This window comes from Hetaerina americana, unplaced genomic scaffold (assembly GCF_022747635.1).
Source record: "Hetaerina americana unplaced genomic scaffold, ioHetAmer1.1.p SCAF_5, whole genome shotgun sequence".
Classification (NCBI taxonomy): Eukaryota; Metazoa; Arthropoda; class Insecta; order Odonata; family Calopterygidae; genus Hetaerina; species Hetaerina americana.
The window spans coordinates 64814712-64832332 of record NW_027287095.1 but is presented as its reverse complement, the minus strand read 5'-3'; the positions used below and the strand labels follow the sequence as shown (position 1 = coordinate 64832332).

The following is a 17621-nucleotide window of genomic DNA, read 5'->3' as shown; positions in this document are numbered from 1 at the left end:
TAGCTGCATGGGAAATTAAATTTATTTCTCTGTAGTCCTCACATGATGCAGCCTTCACCTTTTTCGGACAAGGAGCTAACACTGATATCACCAAGTCTTCCGGCCAGATTTATTCCTCGTAGACACTACGAATCAGTCTATATAGCCTCTTCCTCCCACATTTTCCTGAACCTTTTAATAGTTCTGGAGGAATGTTTTCGATCCCCACGGCCTATTTGATTTCATATCCCTATATGCCCTTTCCACCTCATCGTCGAGTATGCCTGGACCTAAGCTATCGTCCTCTACGTCATTTTCTTTTTCTATGCCTAACTTTGTTGGTCTAAGTTCTTTACGATGCAGTTCTTCGATATATTCCTTCCATCTCTCTTGGATCTTTCACTTAATATTATATTTTTTATAATTGATATACCTAGCCATTTATTTTTTAAATCTTGGGTCATGTGTATTTTTACAACTAAATAAATAAAATTCATTTGATTTTTAGGACTGATCTGTCGCTCTTATGTCAAAACCCTAATCGACAACGCACACCGAACCTTCGGTAGAAGATTCAAGTAATCCTGTCGTCACAGCTAGAATAAGGATTATCCTAAGATTATGTCAATTACTCCTCCAATCGATGAATAAGACGCCGGCACTTCTCCAAGGGACTGAGAGAGTCACTTAGTATCGTGTTACATTCTCATTTTGTCTTTAATTGGATGATGGTTAAAGGTGCTCTATGTCTAGGATTGCTTCCGCGCATAAGATTACTTCTTTCGCATCTGGCAGCGATATAAGCTCCGTGAAGCGCTAATTAAGATTTTTTCTCGGTGATTTCATATATTGTATAGATAGAAACGTCCCACTTAAACTAGAATAGGTGGGATGTTATTTTTTCCTTTATATTTGTTCGACAGCATTTCATTTTACTAACCCTTCCGTTAGCAGCTGCAGTAGGAGTGTAATTGATATTGGTGTGTGGATAGCAGACGGTATAAATTTTAGTCTCTCGATCAAACGCACGTTAAAATATATTCATGCGATAAGTCATAGCTGCCTCGTTAAGCATAGTCGTTCTTCAAATCTTTTATAGGTGGAACCGATTGCGTGAACTACATGAACAACGTGAAGTTACTTCCATTCCTTGGCGAGACAGAAGAAAATGAACATTCGAATCGTCATCGGTATCAAAATCGTGTGTTCTCAATCTTTTAACCTTTTATTATTATGCAGCGGGTAAGTTCTGTATTAGTTTTTGAAATTCAGCCATCGATCTTTGTGTTTTTCTGTTATCTGAAGTTTTATCTCATGTGTTCCCCGAGAATTTTTCTTAAGTGCGTCGTGTGCGCTTCATGTGAGTAGTTCCGACTGGCTGGCGGATAAAATGCAGAAGAAGGCGGCGTTGCAGATGAGGGAGTAAAGCGAGCACTGGGTTTCGGAAGCCGATGTGGAGGGAAACATGAGAATATCTTCCTTTCTCCGTATCTCTCTTTCTCTCCACCTCTATATTTAGGAGAGCACTTCTGGAATAAGCGCTCCCAACCCCTCCCCCTCTCCTACCTTCCTCTTCCACCCCTTCCCTCCCCCACCAGCCACGCCGAAGTGAAAGAGGGAAACGACCCGAAGTGGGTGAAGGGAGGGAGGAGGAGGAGGAGGTGGGGGGGGTGGCGGACGGAGTCAGGGAGGGTAGGGATATCTGACGCATCTGCGACTTCCTCCCTTCCCCTGTCCCGAAAAACCTCCCCTCTCCCTCCGTCCATCTCGTCACTGCGCAGACCCACCCTTCTTCCTCCGCTGAGCCGAAATATTGAGGCGACGTTACACATCCAGCGAGCGAACCTTTAAGGGACCACGGTGGAGTAGCGAGGAGTGCCATTAATGTGGAAGTTATTGCCGTGCTATTAAGGTTCGCTCATCCAGGTGCCCGTCTTTTCACCGAGAATTCTCCCAATGGGCCGGGAAGAGCTCCCGTTCCCCTGAGCCTCCGGGCACAAAACCTTTTTTTTAATTAGTATCTAAGAATCACGATAATCGTTTAATTGCGAGTAATAATGGTAATCGTTTAATTAAGGCGCCGGGAAAAACACAAACTTGAGTTCAGTGGTGAATGTTTTTAAAGATCATTGTCATAAACATTTTCTCAAGTATTTTGAAGGCAAAGAACGACCGATTACAGAGGACTGGTGTTGAATTACAGGCACTTTTTCCCCAAGAAAATGAATCAACCAGCATCATCCAAATTACGGGTAACTATAATTATTCGGGCAGTTTTCGATCTTGATTCGCCTAAAGGTCAGTAACTACACATAGTTCAGTCATGGGCGTACACATTCATACAATATTTTTCTTCGGTCCGTAATAGTCGCAGCTTGATGTGGAATATTTTCATGGGGAATATTTTCAAGTTCATCTACATCTGCATATACACCGCAAGCCGACGCAAGGGCGTGTGGCGGGGGGTGTTAGGTCACCACCCGTAAGAAGGAACCCAACCACATGCAAATTCAATACATACATGCAAAACTACACTCACATAGTGTTGTTTCTAGCTTCTCGGCAAAACAAAGGGGAATCTACCCAGGTGGGCCTTATCATTTGGTAGTCTACTGTCTAAAGTAGGTTTTGAATGGGTACCGATTTAACATCGCTACAATTAGCTTCCTCTGACAAGAACAACCTGCCACCTCATGCTGCGATAAAATAGTCATCCATTCCTCAAACTTCGTTTCGCCCATTCAGTGGGCTTGGTTCAGCCCGGGCGGTTTCAAACCGCCCGGGCTGAACCAAGCCCACTGAATGCATCAATTGGGCACCTACATATCCCCCCCACCCCCTTGTTCATTTCCTATTGGTCCCTTTACCTCTCCTTCCCCCACCTCTCCCCCGCACATCCTCTCCGCTCTTCCCCGAGAACGCCATTCTGAAGACGACAGCCGTGCTGTCGAAACGTAAAATAACAAATTGTGAGTGTCCTTGTATATATATATATATATATATACAAATATATAAAAACACAGATGTAGATTTTTAGAATATAGAGACACAAAGAAAGGACACTCACAATTTGTTATATATTTGATATATATATATATATATATATATATATATATATATATATATATATATATATATATATATATATATATATATATATATATATATAATGTAGAAGCACTCAAGAGAGCAACATACAGTTGTGCATCGACCCCAGTTATCTATCCGAAAGTCGGTTTGATAGGTGAGGGTAGAGCTCGCGTAGTACTAAGCCCATAGTCAATGTGTGAATTCCACACGTCAAGGTAGGGGTGGCATTTCATTTCTCTGTGTCGCCTATGGTTTCCCAAGAAGATATAGTACCCTAAAAACACAAAGCTTGGGTGAAGTTGAGGGTGATCAGAGGCGTGCCCTACCCCTGACCCTCCGGTCAGTAGGCCAAGGTTCTACCCCCGTGACTGCCACGTCCCCACTCCCCACCTACACACTCATTATAATGGAGAACGTGTATAGTTAGGTGATATAGGCGTGGAAACGTAAAAAATATAGAGCATGTGACAAGAAACTCGTACTAAAATTGGAATTTTCGCTGGCCTCGCCACATTTTCCAACAGAAGAATTGGCCTCTGCTATTATTTAGAATTCCTTAAATACCCATGCTAATATGAAATGAAAATTTTTCTTAATGACACCCAACACGCGCAGGTGACAGTTCACATGATATGAGTCAGACGTATAATTAATTGGGTGTAGAAATGTTTTACTTCGCGATATAAAGTAAATCTGAGTGAAAATATACGAAAACTTCTGGAATGTTGGCGATTTTAAAGAGTTTAATTGAGGGGTAAAAATCTCGTCAATTAATCGATTAAATATTTGGAAACTCAGAGAGGTCATCTTCACTCTTTAATACCCTATTCGTTAAATTTGATGTCGTGTGACCTTTTTGCTACATAATTGCAACCATGGAGATATCATAATTTTCATTCTCTTCTTCTCCGAATTTTTAATAAATGGAGATACAAAACGGTTAAGATGATTTTGTTGCAATTAGGGTTTATCGAAACCTTACATGTTTTAACGGTTCACTATTTTGGGGTCTTCGCCTTCTCTAAACAGCTCTTTGTTCCTTCCCTTAAGGGTCGGGCGAAGGAAATGAAGGAAAAATCCTGCTCTATTTAATTTGAGTTTTCCCCTGTTCTTTATCACAAATCATGTATGAGGCAATAGAAATGGGTATGATAAATCGGGGTGATGGATTTCAAGGCCTGAGGGTGGCCGCATGGGGAAATCCAAACAACAAGCAATGGGAAATATGGTCACTGGGTTAGGAAAGATTTTTAACACGAGCGAATGGTAAGGCCACCTAGAATTTCTCCCTCACCCTGGCTCTCCGAATTCTCCCTCGTCTCTTTCCTCTCTTGCCGAGATGGTTTTATGGCCCCGGCTGTCAAAGACACTCCCAACCCTTGACCCACCGCAAAAATTTCTCCGATCTTCTCAGAAGAATGTGTTCGGGGGCCTCGCATGCACACGCGCGCGCTGGCGTATACACAAATATCGGGATAAGAAGAGAAAGGAAGAGAGAGAGAGAGAGATCTCGTGCGCTTGATAATTTTCCACTCGGCGCCACCTGCACTCCATTCCGGCTAAACCGTTCTCAGAAATGGCCGGGTGGTTTCGTTCAAGTGCCCCCGGTCTCACCACCCTCTCCCCTATTGCCTCTCCTCACACCACCTTTCCTTCTGTGATCCTGAAAGCAGTGTTCCGTTCGGCGAATTGTCTGCGTCCTCTCGCATCCGAACACCTTTATCTGCACGCATCTGTCGGGTGGGGAGGGGGCGGAGAAGGGCTAATGTCCGTTTACCTGTTTTTTTTCTGGAGCAGGAATCAGTTGCACTGCCTCAGGAGGTATGTAGTGAGACGGTGTAGGAGACGACTGTGGAAGCGTGCCGAGTAAGCTCTAGCTCCTGGTAAGAAAAATCCGCCCTACCTTGGTTAGAGATTTAAGCAATTGAATCACTGGTTTTTCTCCAGATTTCACTTTCCCAAAGCCATCTGGGTGAATCGTCTTGAGTTCTTCGGGTGGGCGTTCTGGATCCATATCAATCCCTTGATGATGAATATGTATGGACCCATATTGGCGTCCCTTGCATAAATAATTGATATATAGGTTGCTAATAAAAATTTGGGCATTATCCAATTTTAATCCGGAGGCTTGTGGCTCGGAGAGTACATGAGTTTCATCTAGTTCGAATGCTATCGCACAAGAGGTTGCCCTGTACGTACCGGATCAGGATGCAGATCAAGATGTTGTTGTAACATATGACGTGCAAAAGAGGTGCATCTGTTAGGTTATTTAGAGGACATATATACTACCTTGATCAAAAATTTCCCGGAATTTATTCAGAAAATTAAAAATACAAGTTTATTCATCTAAATCTATATTGTCCCCTTCAAAGTAATCCCCATCGACTGCAACACACTTATGCCAGCGCTTGATCCAATCCTCGAAACATTTTTTATATTCGGTTTTCGGTATGTCCATCAGTGCTTCCTGCGATTTTTCCATTACTTCCTCTCGGCTGCTAAAACGCGTTCCCCGTAATGGTTTTTTAACTCGATTGAACAGAAAGAAGTCACAGGGAGCCAAATCAGGTGAATTCGGTGGCTGTTGGATGGTATTTGTTGCATTTTTCGTCAAAAAATTACGAATAATGATAGCACTGTGCGACGGTGCGTTATCATGGTGCAAAATCCACGAGTTTTCTGCCCACATTTCTGGTCTCTTTCGGCGAATTGCTTCACGCAAACGTCTCATAACGCCCAAATAATACTCTTTGTTTACTGTCTGGCCTTCTGGCAAAAATTCATGATGCACTACACCGTTGTAATCCATGAAAACCGTCAGCATTGCCTTCTTTTTTGACTGAAAACGACGTGGTTTTTTTGGTCTCGGCTCATTTGGTGAACGCCATTCACTTGCCTGATGTCTGGATTGCGTGTCGTACTCATAAACCCACGTCTCGTCTCCAGTAATGATCCTTTTGATGAATGTGGGATCGGATTCAGCCTCGCAAATCATGTCTTTTGCGACGTCAACACGGTCTCTTTTTTGCATGAAATTGAGGTCTTTTGGCACCAACTTTGCTGCTACACGACGGAAACCCAAATCATTAACCACAATGTCTTGGGCGGATCCATAGGCAATGTTCAAGTCCTCCGCTATTTCTCTGATGGTTAATTTGCGGTTATTGACCAACATTTCTTTTACTTTATCAATTTTTTCACCGACTTTCGATGTCGATGGTCTGCCACTGCGTTCATCATCTTCGATTGACTCACGACCACTTCTGAACCGCTCGTGCCACTGGTAAACGACCGTTTTTTTTAGAGAATCGTTGCCGAAACACTTTTCCAACATTTCCAACGTCCGTGCGCCACTAAATCCGTTTTTTACGCAAAATTTAATACAAGTTCGTTGTTGCAAATTTAAAACCATTTCTGAAATTGTAAAAAATCGCCAACACACACAGAGATAGATGTACTCTTGGCTACGTAACTTTTGCAAATGTCAAGTTATGACACTAAGATTTAAAGGGAATATCAACAACAGATGTACCAATTTAACAAAAAAAAACAGAACTCAAATCGGAACGATGGGAGCGCCACACGGTGACGCTCTTCGGCGACGTACAAATACATAAAAACGCAGATGTTGATTTTTAAAACAAAGAAAGGACTCACATATGTAGTTTTGACGTTTCAACGGCTCGATCGTCGTCATCAGATGATTCTGATGACGATCGAACCGCCGAAACGTCGAACTACATATGTGAGTGCTATGTCTTTGTGTTACTATGTTTTAAAAATCTACATCTATGTGTGTATATATATATATATATATATATATATATATATATATATATATATATATATATATATTTCTCCACATATATGTGGGTCACGGGGTCGCGGTTCGCGGTAGTCCAGGGGGTAGAGCGTTGGACTGCTGGCCGGAGGGTCCCGGGTTCGATTCCCGGGCGATGTGGTTATTACAAAATTCACTACCAAGCAGACATCTTATATCACAGTTTAATCAACAGAGCTGAAGCACAGCCCCATAACCCACTGATGTAGTAACCTGAAAATGACATCACAACCCTGAATTTTACCAGGGTGGTATCGCGTCTTTGTGATTGAATTGCTCCATTAAATGAACTATGTTTTACATTTGAGGCAACGCCACTAATTCCCAGAATCCATCCATCCCAGCTCCACCCAAGCAATGTGATTTTTCGGGTACCAGATCTTCCTGGGAAACCATAACCGGCGCAGGGAAAGGAACTGCCCCCCCCCCCTAACCTGATGCGTGAATATTCACACGCCGTATAGGGCTTAGTACTGGGTGAATTCTATTATCACCTATCAAACCGAAAGGAAATATTTTTCCTCTTGTGATCTGCTCCATTCCGCCTTCCCCACCTCTCCTGCGTTTGTCCTTTATATGTGTTCCTATCCATTTTCCTGTCTGTGTCCATGTGAATGAATATTTGTTCGTAATATGGCGGGTGTTTCATGTTTGAATGTGAGTTATATTTTGAAGAATGCTGAGGCATCGTAGTAATATCAGAAATAAATTTATTTTTACTCAAATTTCCCAATATTTTTCATACAAACAATTTACCTCACGCCACCCTCTCCGGCGCCCCATTCCCTATTAATGCCCTCTTTCCTCAAATATTTCTTGTGTTATCTAAATTATGCCAACAATCTTTCTCCTCTTAACAATATCTGTTATTTATTAGTTTATCATTTTTTACGTGTATTTAATTAGTTTAGTTCTTCCAACGCCCACTCCAATGTCAACGTCCCTAGTTTAGGATATATTTCGAACTGTAATCAACAGCGACGTTTTCCCTGATATTTTCTGAACGTCTTTATTAAAGGTTTATGACATACATTTATTCTCACTGATGGAGCTTCTTCACTTTAAGCAAACAATTACTCTCCTAATTTCATATTATTTTGCTTATTTCCATCCGAAACACTTCCCAAATAATTAACTAATAGTTTAGTATATCAATACTGTATCTTCTTTATCTTTCTTTTATATTGGCTTACAACCAACTTTGTTTATATCGATAACAGCTAGTAGCTCATCGCTAACCAATGCGGCTCCTTGTGAACATGCATCCATTCAAAGGTTTCTCTGCGTCTTCTCTTTGCAGTCACGTGCGACCCGCTGCTATTCGGTGTCTTCATCGTCGGGCGGGGGGTCGTCGGGGGGCGGCGGGGGCGGAGACGGCCCAGGGGAGACATCCTGCGGCGGGGGCCGAGGCAGTGGGGGCACTTCGACCTCGCCCCGAAAGCCCCGCTCGTCGCGGCTGACGGCGGCCGCCGCCGAACCACCCCCGCCGCAGCCCCCGGCCCCTCCGCCCCCGCCGGAAGCGTCCGCCCTCACAGCCACCCCTTCGCCTCCCGCCACGTCGTCGTCGTCCGCCTCCACGGCGTCATCGGAGGCGGCAGAAGCCGCGGATGCCAGCGAAAAGGAGAAAGGTGAGTAGACCTCAAGAGAAGGTCTTAGAATATAAAAAGTGTGTTTGAGTGGGGCCAGTTTTTGATGGCTCTAAGGGCTGCTAAATGAATGGGGTTGGGAAATTGCGGGGAGGGAGGGGGGAAGTTGAGTTCTGAACCAAATTATGCAGTGAATCATCTCGTGCTGTTCAAGAGATATTATAGTTAAAATTCCAGTGATGTTGTCGCAACGATCGTCAGACTCTTAAAATCCCGCATGGACTTGAACGAGAAGTAATCTCATCCCTGCATATGGCCTCTGTGAACGTTTCTTATGTCTGCAATTTGTCATAAAACTTTAGTTTTTGGCGGCTTACATATTCTATTGGCAATTTTTGCAAATATTCGTCAAATCTTCGTCGCTTAAGTTATCGCCAACAGCGAGAATTACTTTGGTAAATTGGGAATCAGCTTTAAGCTGACAGTTTCCACGCACTCGTCATTTTTTAAATTTGAATATAGTCACGACCTTCATTTTCCTTGGGCGATTGAAATAAGGCAAATATCAAACACTTTATATCTTCAATGGGAGTGAAATAAAATGTTAAAGTGAAACCAATAGCGTGCATCGGATCGTATTACCTCCGCCAGTTCATCATCAAGTTATATTTTTTGCAATTTCACAATTCTCCATGTTACTTCAACAAAATGTAACACAGCAGGGGGCAATGGAAAATAGATTAGAATTAAATAAATAATGAAAAAATAGGAGAAACCCATAAAATATACATGCTTTTATGACTCCGGCTCCATTGCCTCAAGGACAATAATTAATGTTGAAAAATCCGGTTAATGAGAGATGTCGTCACCACTGGGTGAATTTAAGTGACTTTTTCTATGCTTGCATCGGCAACTGCATGAGCCACGGAGTTGTTAGCGTTCTCGGTTCACGGCTGATGACGTCCCGTGCGCCGGTGGGATCATTCTCATCCGGGTGATCCTCGACGAAGGATTTTGTGAGAATTGGATTAAAACGAAGTTTCCTCACTCCGAGGCCTCTGTTTATGCCCTCGTGGCTTCATGTTTTCCGCCTGTTGTTTACTCTCCGCGTGCCGAGGATGGCGTAATGCTAATGGGGCGCGATCCAAAAGCATAACCTCATTATTAAATGGAAAAGGAGTCCTAAAATGAAAATAAGGATTGTTCAGTTTTGATGAGGTGTCACACCACCTACCTTCCGTGCCACTCCGGTTATTTTGTGTCGGACTCGGCCACCGCTGTTTCGGGATTGCGAATTTTTTTTTGTCCGCACGCGATGCTCCCGTTGGATTTACGTTTATACCACTCGGACACGCATATCATTCGGTTGAGGTTTCCTTCTCATCCGTCGCCGTCCAGTCACGTACTCCGTCAGTCACCCTTTGGGGTCCGCGCGGGGGTGATTTTTTTGTTTTGTAAATCCTGAGTCAGGTTGGAATTTCGGTCCCTTTGATTACAGTCGCCTCCGTGCTTACTTGGTCTACCTTTTTTGTATTTCGCCCACTCACTTTGGGTCTGTTACACCCCCATCGCAAATCGGCCTATCGTGCAAGGGACGCCTGCAATTTAAATTCTCTGTTTTCGTTGAAGAGTCTAAATACATTCAGTATTCAGTGCATCCCCATACCCTCGAGGCTTGCAAAAATCAAGCATATTTAGCGTTATTATGGGTGGAGATTTGAGTTCTGAGCTTCGGCTTGGCCATTATGTATTCTGTATGCGTCCAGCTAGGTGTATTCCAATGAATCGCATGAAGGGACCACATCAAAATCTATATTTGGATCCACATAATTTAACTCCTATAATAACCCTTCTTTTAACGACATTCTGGTGGGAGAACATAGCCCGTGTCCTTGAATTGGACTATGGGGGCAAGAGACTTTCGTTCATCGCACTTATTTCCCTTGAGAAGTGCCTATTCCATGAATGTCTGACCGAAGATTTGACGACCACTTTCAATCTAATGTCCATGCCATCCCTTATCGTGTAATTTTCGTTTTTGCTCCGTCGTATACTGTATCACAAAGGGTTTTTGTATCAGTCCCGCCTCACTAGAGTTGCCGTGCGCACCTCATGCATTTGGGAAATTACGTCGAAAAAGCATATTCAATGGAAATTTTTGGGCGTCATTGTCTTTGACCAGTAAATTTGAAATTCGAAAAGATGCTGTGAAAGGGATGTTTGTGAAAGGGGAAGTTTAATTAATTTCCCCATGAATGTAACACTGGGAGCAGGTGAGAATAATCGACTTATTCAAAACAGGGAACCGTTGGAACCGAGTGAGTTGTGAAAACTCCTCTAAGCTGTCGGCGGCCGTATTTACTCTGACTTGATGTTGATTGGATGCAGCTATATGACTGCTTCGCATTTACTCTCCGAAGGTTTTCCCGACAAAATTATCCCTAAAGCGTAGCCGATCGCTCTCCTGCTGCATTCGTAATATTATCTTTCCAATATCTATTCCGAACTCAAACAGCGCGAAGGTGGGTCGGGGAGAGAGGGGCCGGATTTGTGATTCTAATACCGTCGATCGTCCACCTAGGATTCCTGTCGCAGTCTCTCGAGTCGCCATCTGCCAACATCTCTCAGAATATACTTCAATAAACTATTGTGTGTCGAAAGATTTTTCAAATGAAAACGTCAAAAACCGTAGCGTGAGGGATGGTGATACTTTCCACAATAAAAACAAATCTTTCGATTTGATCACTCAGTCAGATATCCTTATTCTCGAAATTTTTAAGTCTGTTTTTGAAGAATTTACTTGATCGACTTGGAATCCGTTAAATATTTCATTAAATCGATTCTTTACTTACAAGTGACCAGCTATGTTTCACAAATTGCATTCACTTAACTTTTCACCTCTTTCCCTCTCGCTTCTTTCGGAATTCGGATTTCGCGGCTTGCCTCCTTGTGTGCGGCAATAGTTACAAATAGATTATTTTAATGCCCATTGCGTGATTTTTGAATTAATAATTTCGTTCAGATGTTGATTTGATTCTGTTTCAATTTGAACCGGTAAGATTCTGATATTGGCCAATTTATTTCTCATTGGAACCGATAAAGGGATTAGGAGATTGACGTGTGTCACTTCATTGATCGTGTAGACACTCAGTTCACGTTTCAGTAATTTGAATAATAATAAGTTGAATGATACGATCGATTTCATGCCACTTTTACGGCTAAAATTAATTCAGTAGCAGTTTTTTGACCATTTTTGGAAGATTGTTTTTCAAGTGCATTCTCGATTTTTGGGTGATACCATTCATCATATTGATTCTTCTATTTATTCCGTCTATAATTCACATGTTGTAGGTTTTTGCTCCTTTGCTCTCTCTTGCTCTCAAACACTGTCGGGAACGACAGCACCTCGCAACTTCGTAGCAATGAAATCTCTCGCCGACTTAGCAGTACGATTTGAAGTCGAAGAATCCTTTAAACGAAGAAATTTTGTTTTTATTTTTTCGACTGGGAAGGCGCCTTCATTATGCTGCAAGGTCTACCGTGTTTTATACTTTGGTTTAGCTGGTATTTAACGATCCAAATAATGATCAGCTCTGACAAAACTTTTAATCGTCAAAGAAATATTTTATTGCCTTCACTTCCCCGAGCTGTCAATTAAATTAAGGCATCATATTCCGCAGGTATCTGCCAACCTAATCCTGCGACCGGAATTGAATATCGTGAATATTTCAGTGCAGTCAATGCTTGAATGCAACTGGAATTTTTAAAACAAAAGAAGGTGCATACACCGCCGTTAAAGAACCAAGGCTTTTATTTATCGGTACAACACGCCCCCGATACACATTCCCGCTACCATCGCCACCTGTCAATCAATATTCGATTCAAATCTGATGCTTCTGAATACTAAGTCTCGGAGAGGAGTAAAGTTACTCGGTTCTCGGTGTGTGGCATGGGAATTCTTCCACTATGTCCATTAAGCTCTCCACATGCCCAGGAGATAACAAATATGTTGTGGTAACATTATACTGCCACATTTTTTAATCCATAATTAATTAAGTTCTGCGTCCTTATTTTCGATTGAAGTGGTCAATTTTTTCTCTGTGAAAACTGAAAAATTTTGCTAAAGGAGAATTAAAATTGTGCTTTATCGAAAGCAATCGGTTGTTCTTACTGACGCGATCTTGAGTTTATTTCTAGTGAATCAGTCTCTAAGAGTATAGCGACCGAATGGGAAAAATATGAAAAGTAGATTGTAAAAATTCGTTTCAGTCGGATTTGTTTCAGACACGATGAAGTCATGTTCTTGCATTCAAATCTGGGATCACTGCAGGTCGCCAAGGATTTTTTGCGGGAGCATTTATGGTAGTGCTGGTATAATTGCGGAAATGAAAAATGAACATAGATGACTGAAATAGGTCGTTGATAATTTCTGCCATGCGAATCTCTCGTGCTCGCTAGACCAGAATATTTGATTGATTCCTCGGGGAAATGTTCATTTCCCCGCGGAGAAGAAAACAAATAATTTTTTACTCTGCTTGCGAAATAGCCATCAACAGGAATCATATATGCAGATAGGTGATGTTATATTTGCTTCTCAACTCATCAGACGAAGCGTGTCAATCGAAACGCGAACGCGTCGAAATTTCGTTCGTACACGAGGTATGTTGTGATTTTAAAGCGTTAAGTGTCATATCACTTTTGTGGAATTCCTCTTGACTCTGAATATAACTAGATTTCGTTACAGGAGTTCCGATAGATGCGGATATTCGAAGGCATAGCTAAATTAAAATTAGCATCATGGTTAGTGCATTGGTGAACGTACCCTAACGCGATCAAATCTCGTATTCAACCTCAAAGGTGTAATTTTTATTTTTTTTAAATATATGCGATATTTATCGATATGATATACATTGAGTGGTAATAGAATGTTAAAAATTTTAGTGGAGGGAAGGATGTTGGGTCATCGAAGAGGTGGTGAAACGAGAATAACCATGTTGAATGGAATGAAGGGGGCAGACAGCAGTTTTAGCCGAAGAATGGTTTATTTTATTATTCAGGTGTAGTGCTTGTATTCTAAATGCAATAGTGCTTAGGTATTCGATTCATCAAAAATGTGCCTTGATCGATAAACTACCCTTAATTATATTTATACATTTTATATCTCATCTAATCAGTACACTTTTTACAATTTGTAAAAAAAGATGCACAGGGACTCATTATTATTCACTTAGACGTGAATCAAGACTATTTTTGCAATACTCGGCGCGGTATTAAATCAGCAGCGGATCCAACGTTCTGTTTTGACCGAAGTCTCTGGTTAATTCCTGTGATTTCTTCCTTCACTCCCAGGCTGGTCCTAGTGGAGTCGTTTTCACGGAACAGATCTTTCTGACGGTCCAGGGAATGGAAACGTCTCCCCCCACCTAAAATACGATTTTTTTATACTATATGCTACAATGGGACGAGGTGACCTTTACGCCCACGAATTACATTAACCTTTGGATTTACTGTGGTTGACGTTTACATTCTAATTGCTTAATTATATTGTTACTTAACTCCCCTTCTGTTTTAATTAACTGTCACATGGGGTGTGTCACAAAGGAGTGTTAGTGCAGTTTATCTCATTAAAATACACAGACGCGCATTGGGGAGCGATTGGGCCCCCGGAGAAGTAGTTCGTCGCGTGATCTGCAATCATCACCGTGGAGTTTGCCAAAGTATCATATACACTCATAAATCGCTTCACGACGCCACCTGCCTACTTACTGCCCGAAAATGACATAATGACGTCAGTCCTTCTCCTTACTTATGCATTCATCAGACTTTTTCCATTGCCCTACCTTTGCAGTTGAGCGAATCACCATTATCAGATTTACGCGCGAAAGGGAAATTTTCACGTCGCTCCCTCAGATCTACGAGTGCGGAAGCACTATGGCGGGATCAATCGAGATTCCTGAGCAAAAATAAATCTTGCCTACCGGACGGGTATTCCCTCCTTTTTCCTCCCTGCCAATCCCCCAACCATTCCTCTCTTTCTCCCTGGCCTACCATTGGTATCGGATCGATCGGCGGGAACGCTATGCTAATTGCACCGGGGCCGGAATGAGAGCGAGCGTCGTTTTCAATCGATTGCATAGGAATTACGTCTTGACCTCGTTGCGTGACGCTCGGGAGTCCCGGGTTAGGTGGGGGAGGAAGAGAGGGTGTGGGCGGGCCGGGACCCCTGTTGTCCCCCCACCCCGAGCCCCCTTCGTCACTTCTGCGATTCGCGTGGAATATGAAATAAGCCGTGTTGATCCGTCCGCGCTGCCTGTTGGAGTCAGTCTCTCAAGCCTGCGGGCAGAAAAAAAAGAGGAAACCGCTCCCGAGGAAGTGAAGCTGATGATATGCTGTCTCCGCCTCTTTCACTCTCTCTCTCTCTTTTACTTTGCTTACTTCTGTCACTTATTTTATTTCCACGTTTCTTCTTCATCCGAACCCCCGCTCATCGATCAAGGAGAAAGGGGAAAAAATTCACTCCACGCTCGGCAGCTGAGACCAATTTCGAAAGTTACTTTTGTTTTGCTTCCCCAGGAATCCGTTTCTGATAGAGGAGATGTGTTGACTGACTCATTGTCAGTCGTGTATGACGAAGTGAAACGAAAGCTCTCTTTCTCGTCCGCTCTTATCCTTCGGGAAATATTCCCACGACGTCCCCTCCGCGTCTCCCCCTTCTCACTCCCTCCAAATTCCCGGCTAAACTCGGGTGTTATTTCATGGCAGGAGTGGGGTGACTCATTTTCAACCTCACCATCCCACCTCCCCTCCCCCCTCCTCAACTCGGAGAGCGGTTAATTGGCCGCGGGTGTTTGAAAAGTATCCACCTCCCATCAATCATGAGAGACCGACGGAGTTTTTCTCTCCATCCTTTCCCGCCTCTGTTGTGATATTGTCGCGCTTGGATCGGCGCGGGGATTCCGCTCGACCCAAGGGCGCCTCGGAGAGACGTTGAGGAACGTTAAACGTGCCCCACATTTTTCGGAATTTCATGCGGTCGAGTCGTTTATTGATGGTATCCATTCAATTTACACCGTGGCTGGACAATTTAGTGGCTCAGGCAGGACTGGGGAGCATTTTCGTGAACTTTCCTTTAAGGATTTCCTCCAGTAGACAAAGGGAAAAGTTTACGCATTAGTAGCCCTTTAGCGGTCAGCATTTACGCCTTTAAAAGATTGATTTTTTTAATGGCAGCAAACAATCAGAAACGTATGACGTAAACGCTCAAGTGAAGAAATTATGACCGAGTGATTGTGGCCGAGTCTGTTTCAGAATAGAGATACATAGACTAACTATGCGTTCTTAATGCACTTATTGCATATTATAACGATGCAATGCCTGAAACGCGTAGTTTTTTAATTACGTTTCCTTCTGAACAGTACCAAAGTTGTTAATCTAGATTATGAAACTACCGCCGCATCTCGTCGAGATTTTTCCTATTTTTTGCGAAATTATTTCCTAATGGAGATTAATATTGGTGTTTGGGACAGTATTAAGTCGTTTTTCAAAGTGGTTCTCTGAATGTAAGTCTGAAAAAGGCCAGAGTTTAACTATGCCTAATTATATGCTTTGGTTATTCTTTCAGCAATTTCCTCTCAGATATTGTTCTTCATCGATTATATATTGCGTATTCTCTCTTTGTCTTGTAGTAGCTTTCTCCTTTAGTTTCTATGATCCTGTATTCTATGTTGGCATTAAGTGAGCTATTAGACAATCTTTCTGAAGTCCAAGTAAATCCTGCAATAGTTAAATAGCTAAAATATTTATTGTCAAAAGCCAAAACCTCGCGTGTGACGCGGAGAATCGCCGCGAAAATTTTGTATATAGATTGTGGGTTAACACGAACTACCAGAACACCATATTTGAATTTGATATTATTATTAAATGGCCGTGTTTCATGATATGTAGAGTTCCTTCTATGAATGACTCCACCTGAAATAATGTGATGATTTTTGGAAGTATATTGACGACTGCTATACAGAGTTTCTCCCAGGTTTAGAATCTGATGGAGCTCGAGTTAAGTATAATCGGACTTCGTTTAGACTCTTGCATATTTACTTCTAATTTGCGTCTCCCGACTATTCTCGAAATAACCAATTAAAGAATTGAGAAATGTCTTCTTTTTCGTTTGGAATAAAGATGAATTTTATTCAAATGAGTCGAATTGATTGGGAAACACAAGTTTTTAGTTCCCATGAAATACAATCAATTGTATATCATGAGAACTGAAAGGAAAAACTTGAGTGCGGTTGAATTTTAAACATCGCGAGTGTTTTTGATTTTTGATCATGTTTTTCAAATATTGCCGAATACCATTTTAGATATTTTGGTCCATGCCAGGTTGTCCTATGTTAAATTAAAAACCATGCGTGAACTCTCCTAATAATTTCCTCATTTCTTAAATTTACACCGAAATATTTCATTGGCCTGGCATGTGGAGCACTATGAAGATATTGAATCTGCTACTGTCTTCATTTCGCTTGGGCATGCAAGGATTTTATCTTTTCCAAAGTACAAAGTCTTACCCTGGCTGGAAATCGATAGTAATTAGGGTCAATGATGGCAATCGGTGATATTCATCATCGACAGATGGAGTGGCGATGTTTGCTTTGCCAAAGCCTTCCTCTCATCGGAAAACAACCTGTGGAAGTGGATTAATTAATTGTAGTTGCACGCCTTTTGTTGTGCTTTGCAGTCCATGCAGCCTTTGAGTGAATCACCAAAGTGTTTCGATACAATCCCTAAATGCTTTTTTATGGTTTCGCGTGGCGTCCGATTATATATCAGTTGTTAGCTTGCTTACCTTTCCGGTTTAGGGTCTAATGAAATGCCAATGCCAGCAAATTTTAGCTTAAATAAATCTGTGGACTCGCGAGTTGAACTCTGGATCCAATCGTCACAGCTGTCAATAAACAGTTGAAATCGATTCTCATATGTACTTTCGGTGAAATGTTTTGTCTTGGCCTTGAAACGACTATAGCGTGGGTTAACATTTAACGCATTTTGTCCACAAGGGCGTCCTATTTTTCTTCAATCTGAATGTTCTCTCCAGGTGCGTGTGGCGAGTGTTGTGCTCGGCCTCACAATTT

The 17621-nt window shown here is 42.2% G+C and overlaps 1 protein-coding gene across 1 annotated transcript in view; it reads left to right on the top strand.

Moving 5' to 3' along the window:
- The window catches only part of Kdm3 (Lysine demethylase 3), a 515476-nt gene that overhangs the window by 208007 nt on the left and 289848 nt on the right, over window positions 1–17621 (top strand). The window contains exon 7 of the mRNA XM_071592514.1: window positions 8211–8538. Within this exon, the coding sequence (XP_071448615.1) occupies window positions 8211–8538 (328 nt within the window). The remainder of the gene's footprint in view (window positions 1–8210; window positions 8539–17621) is intronic.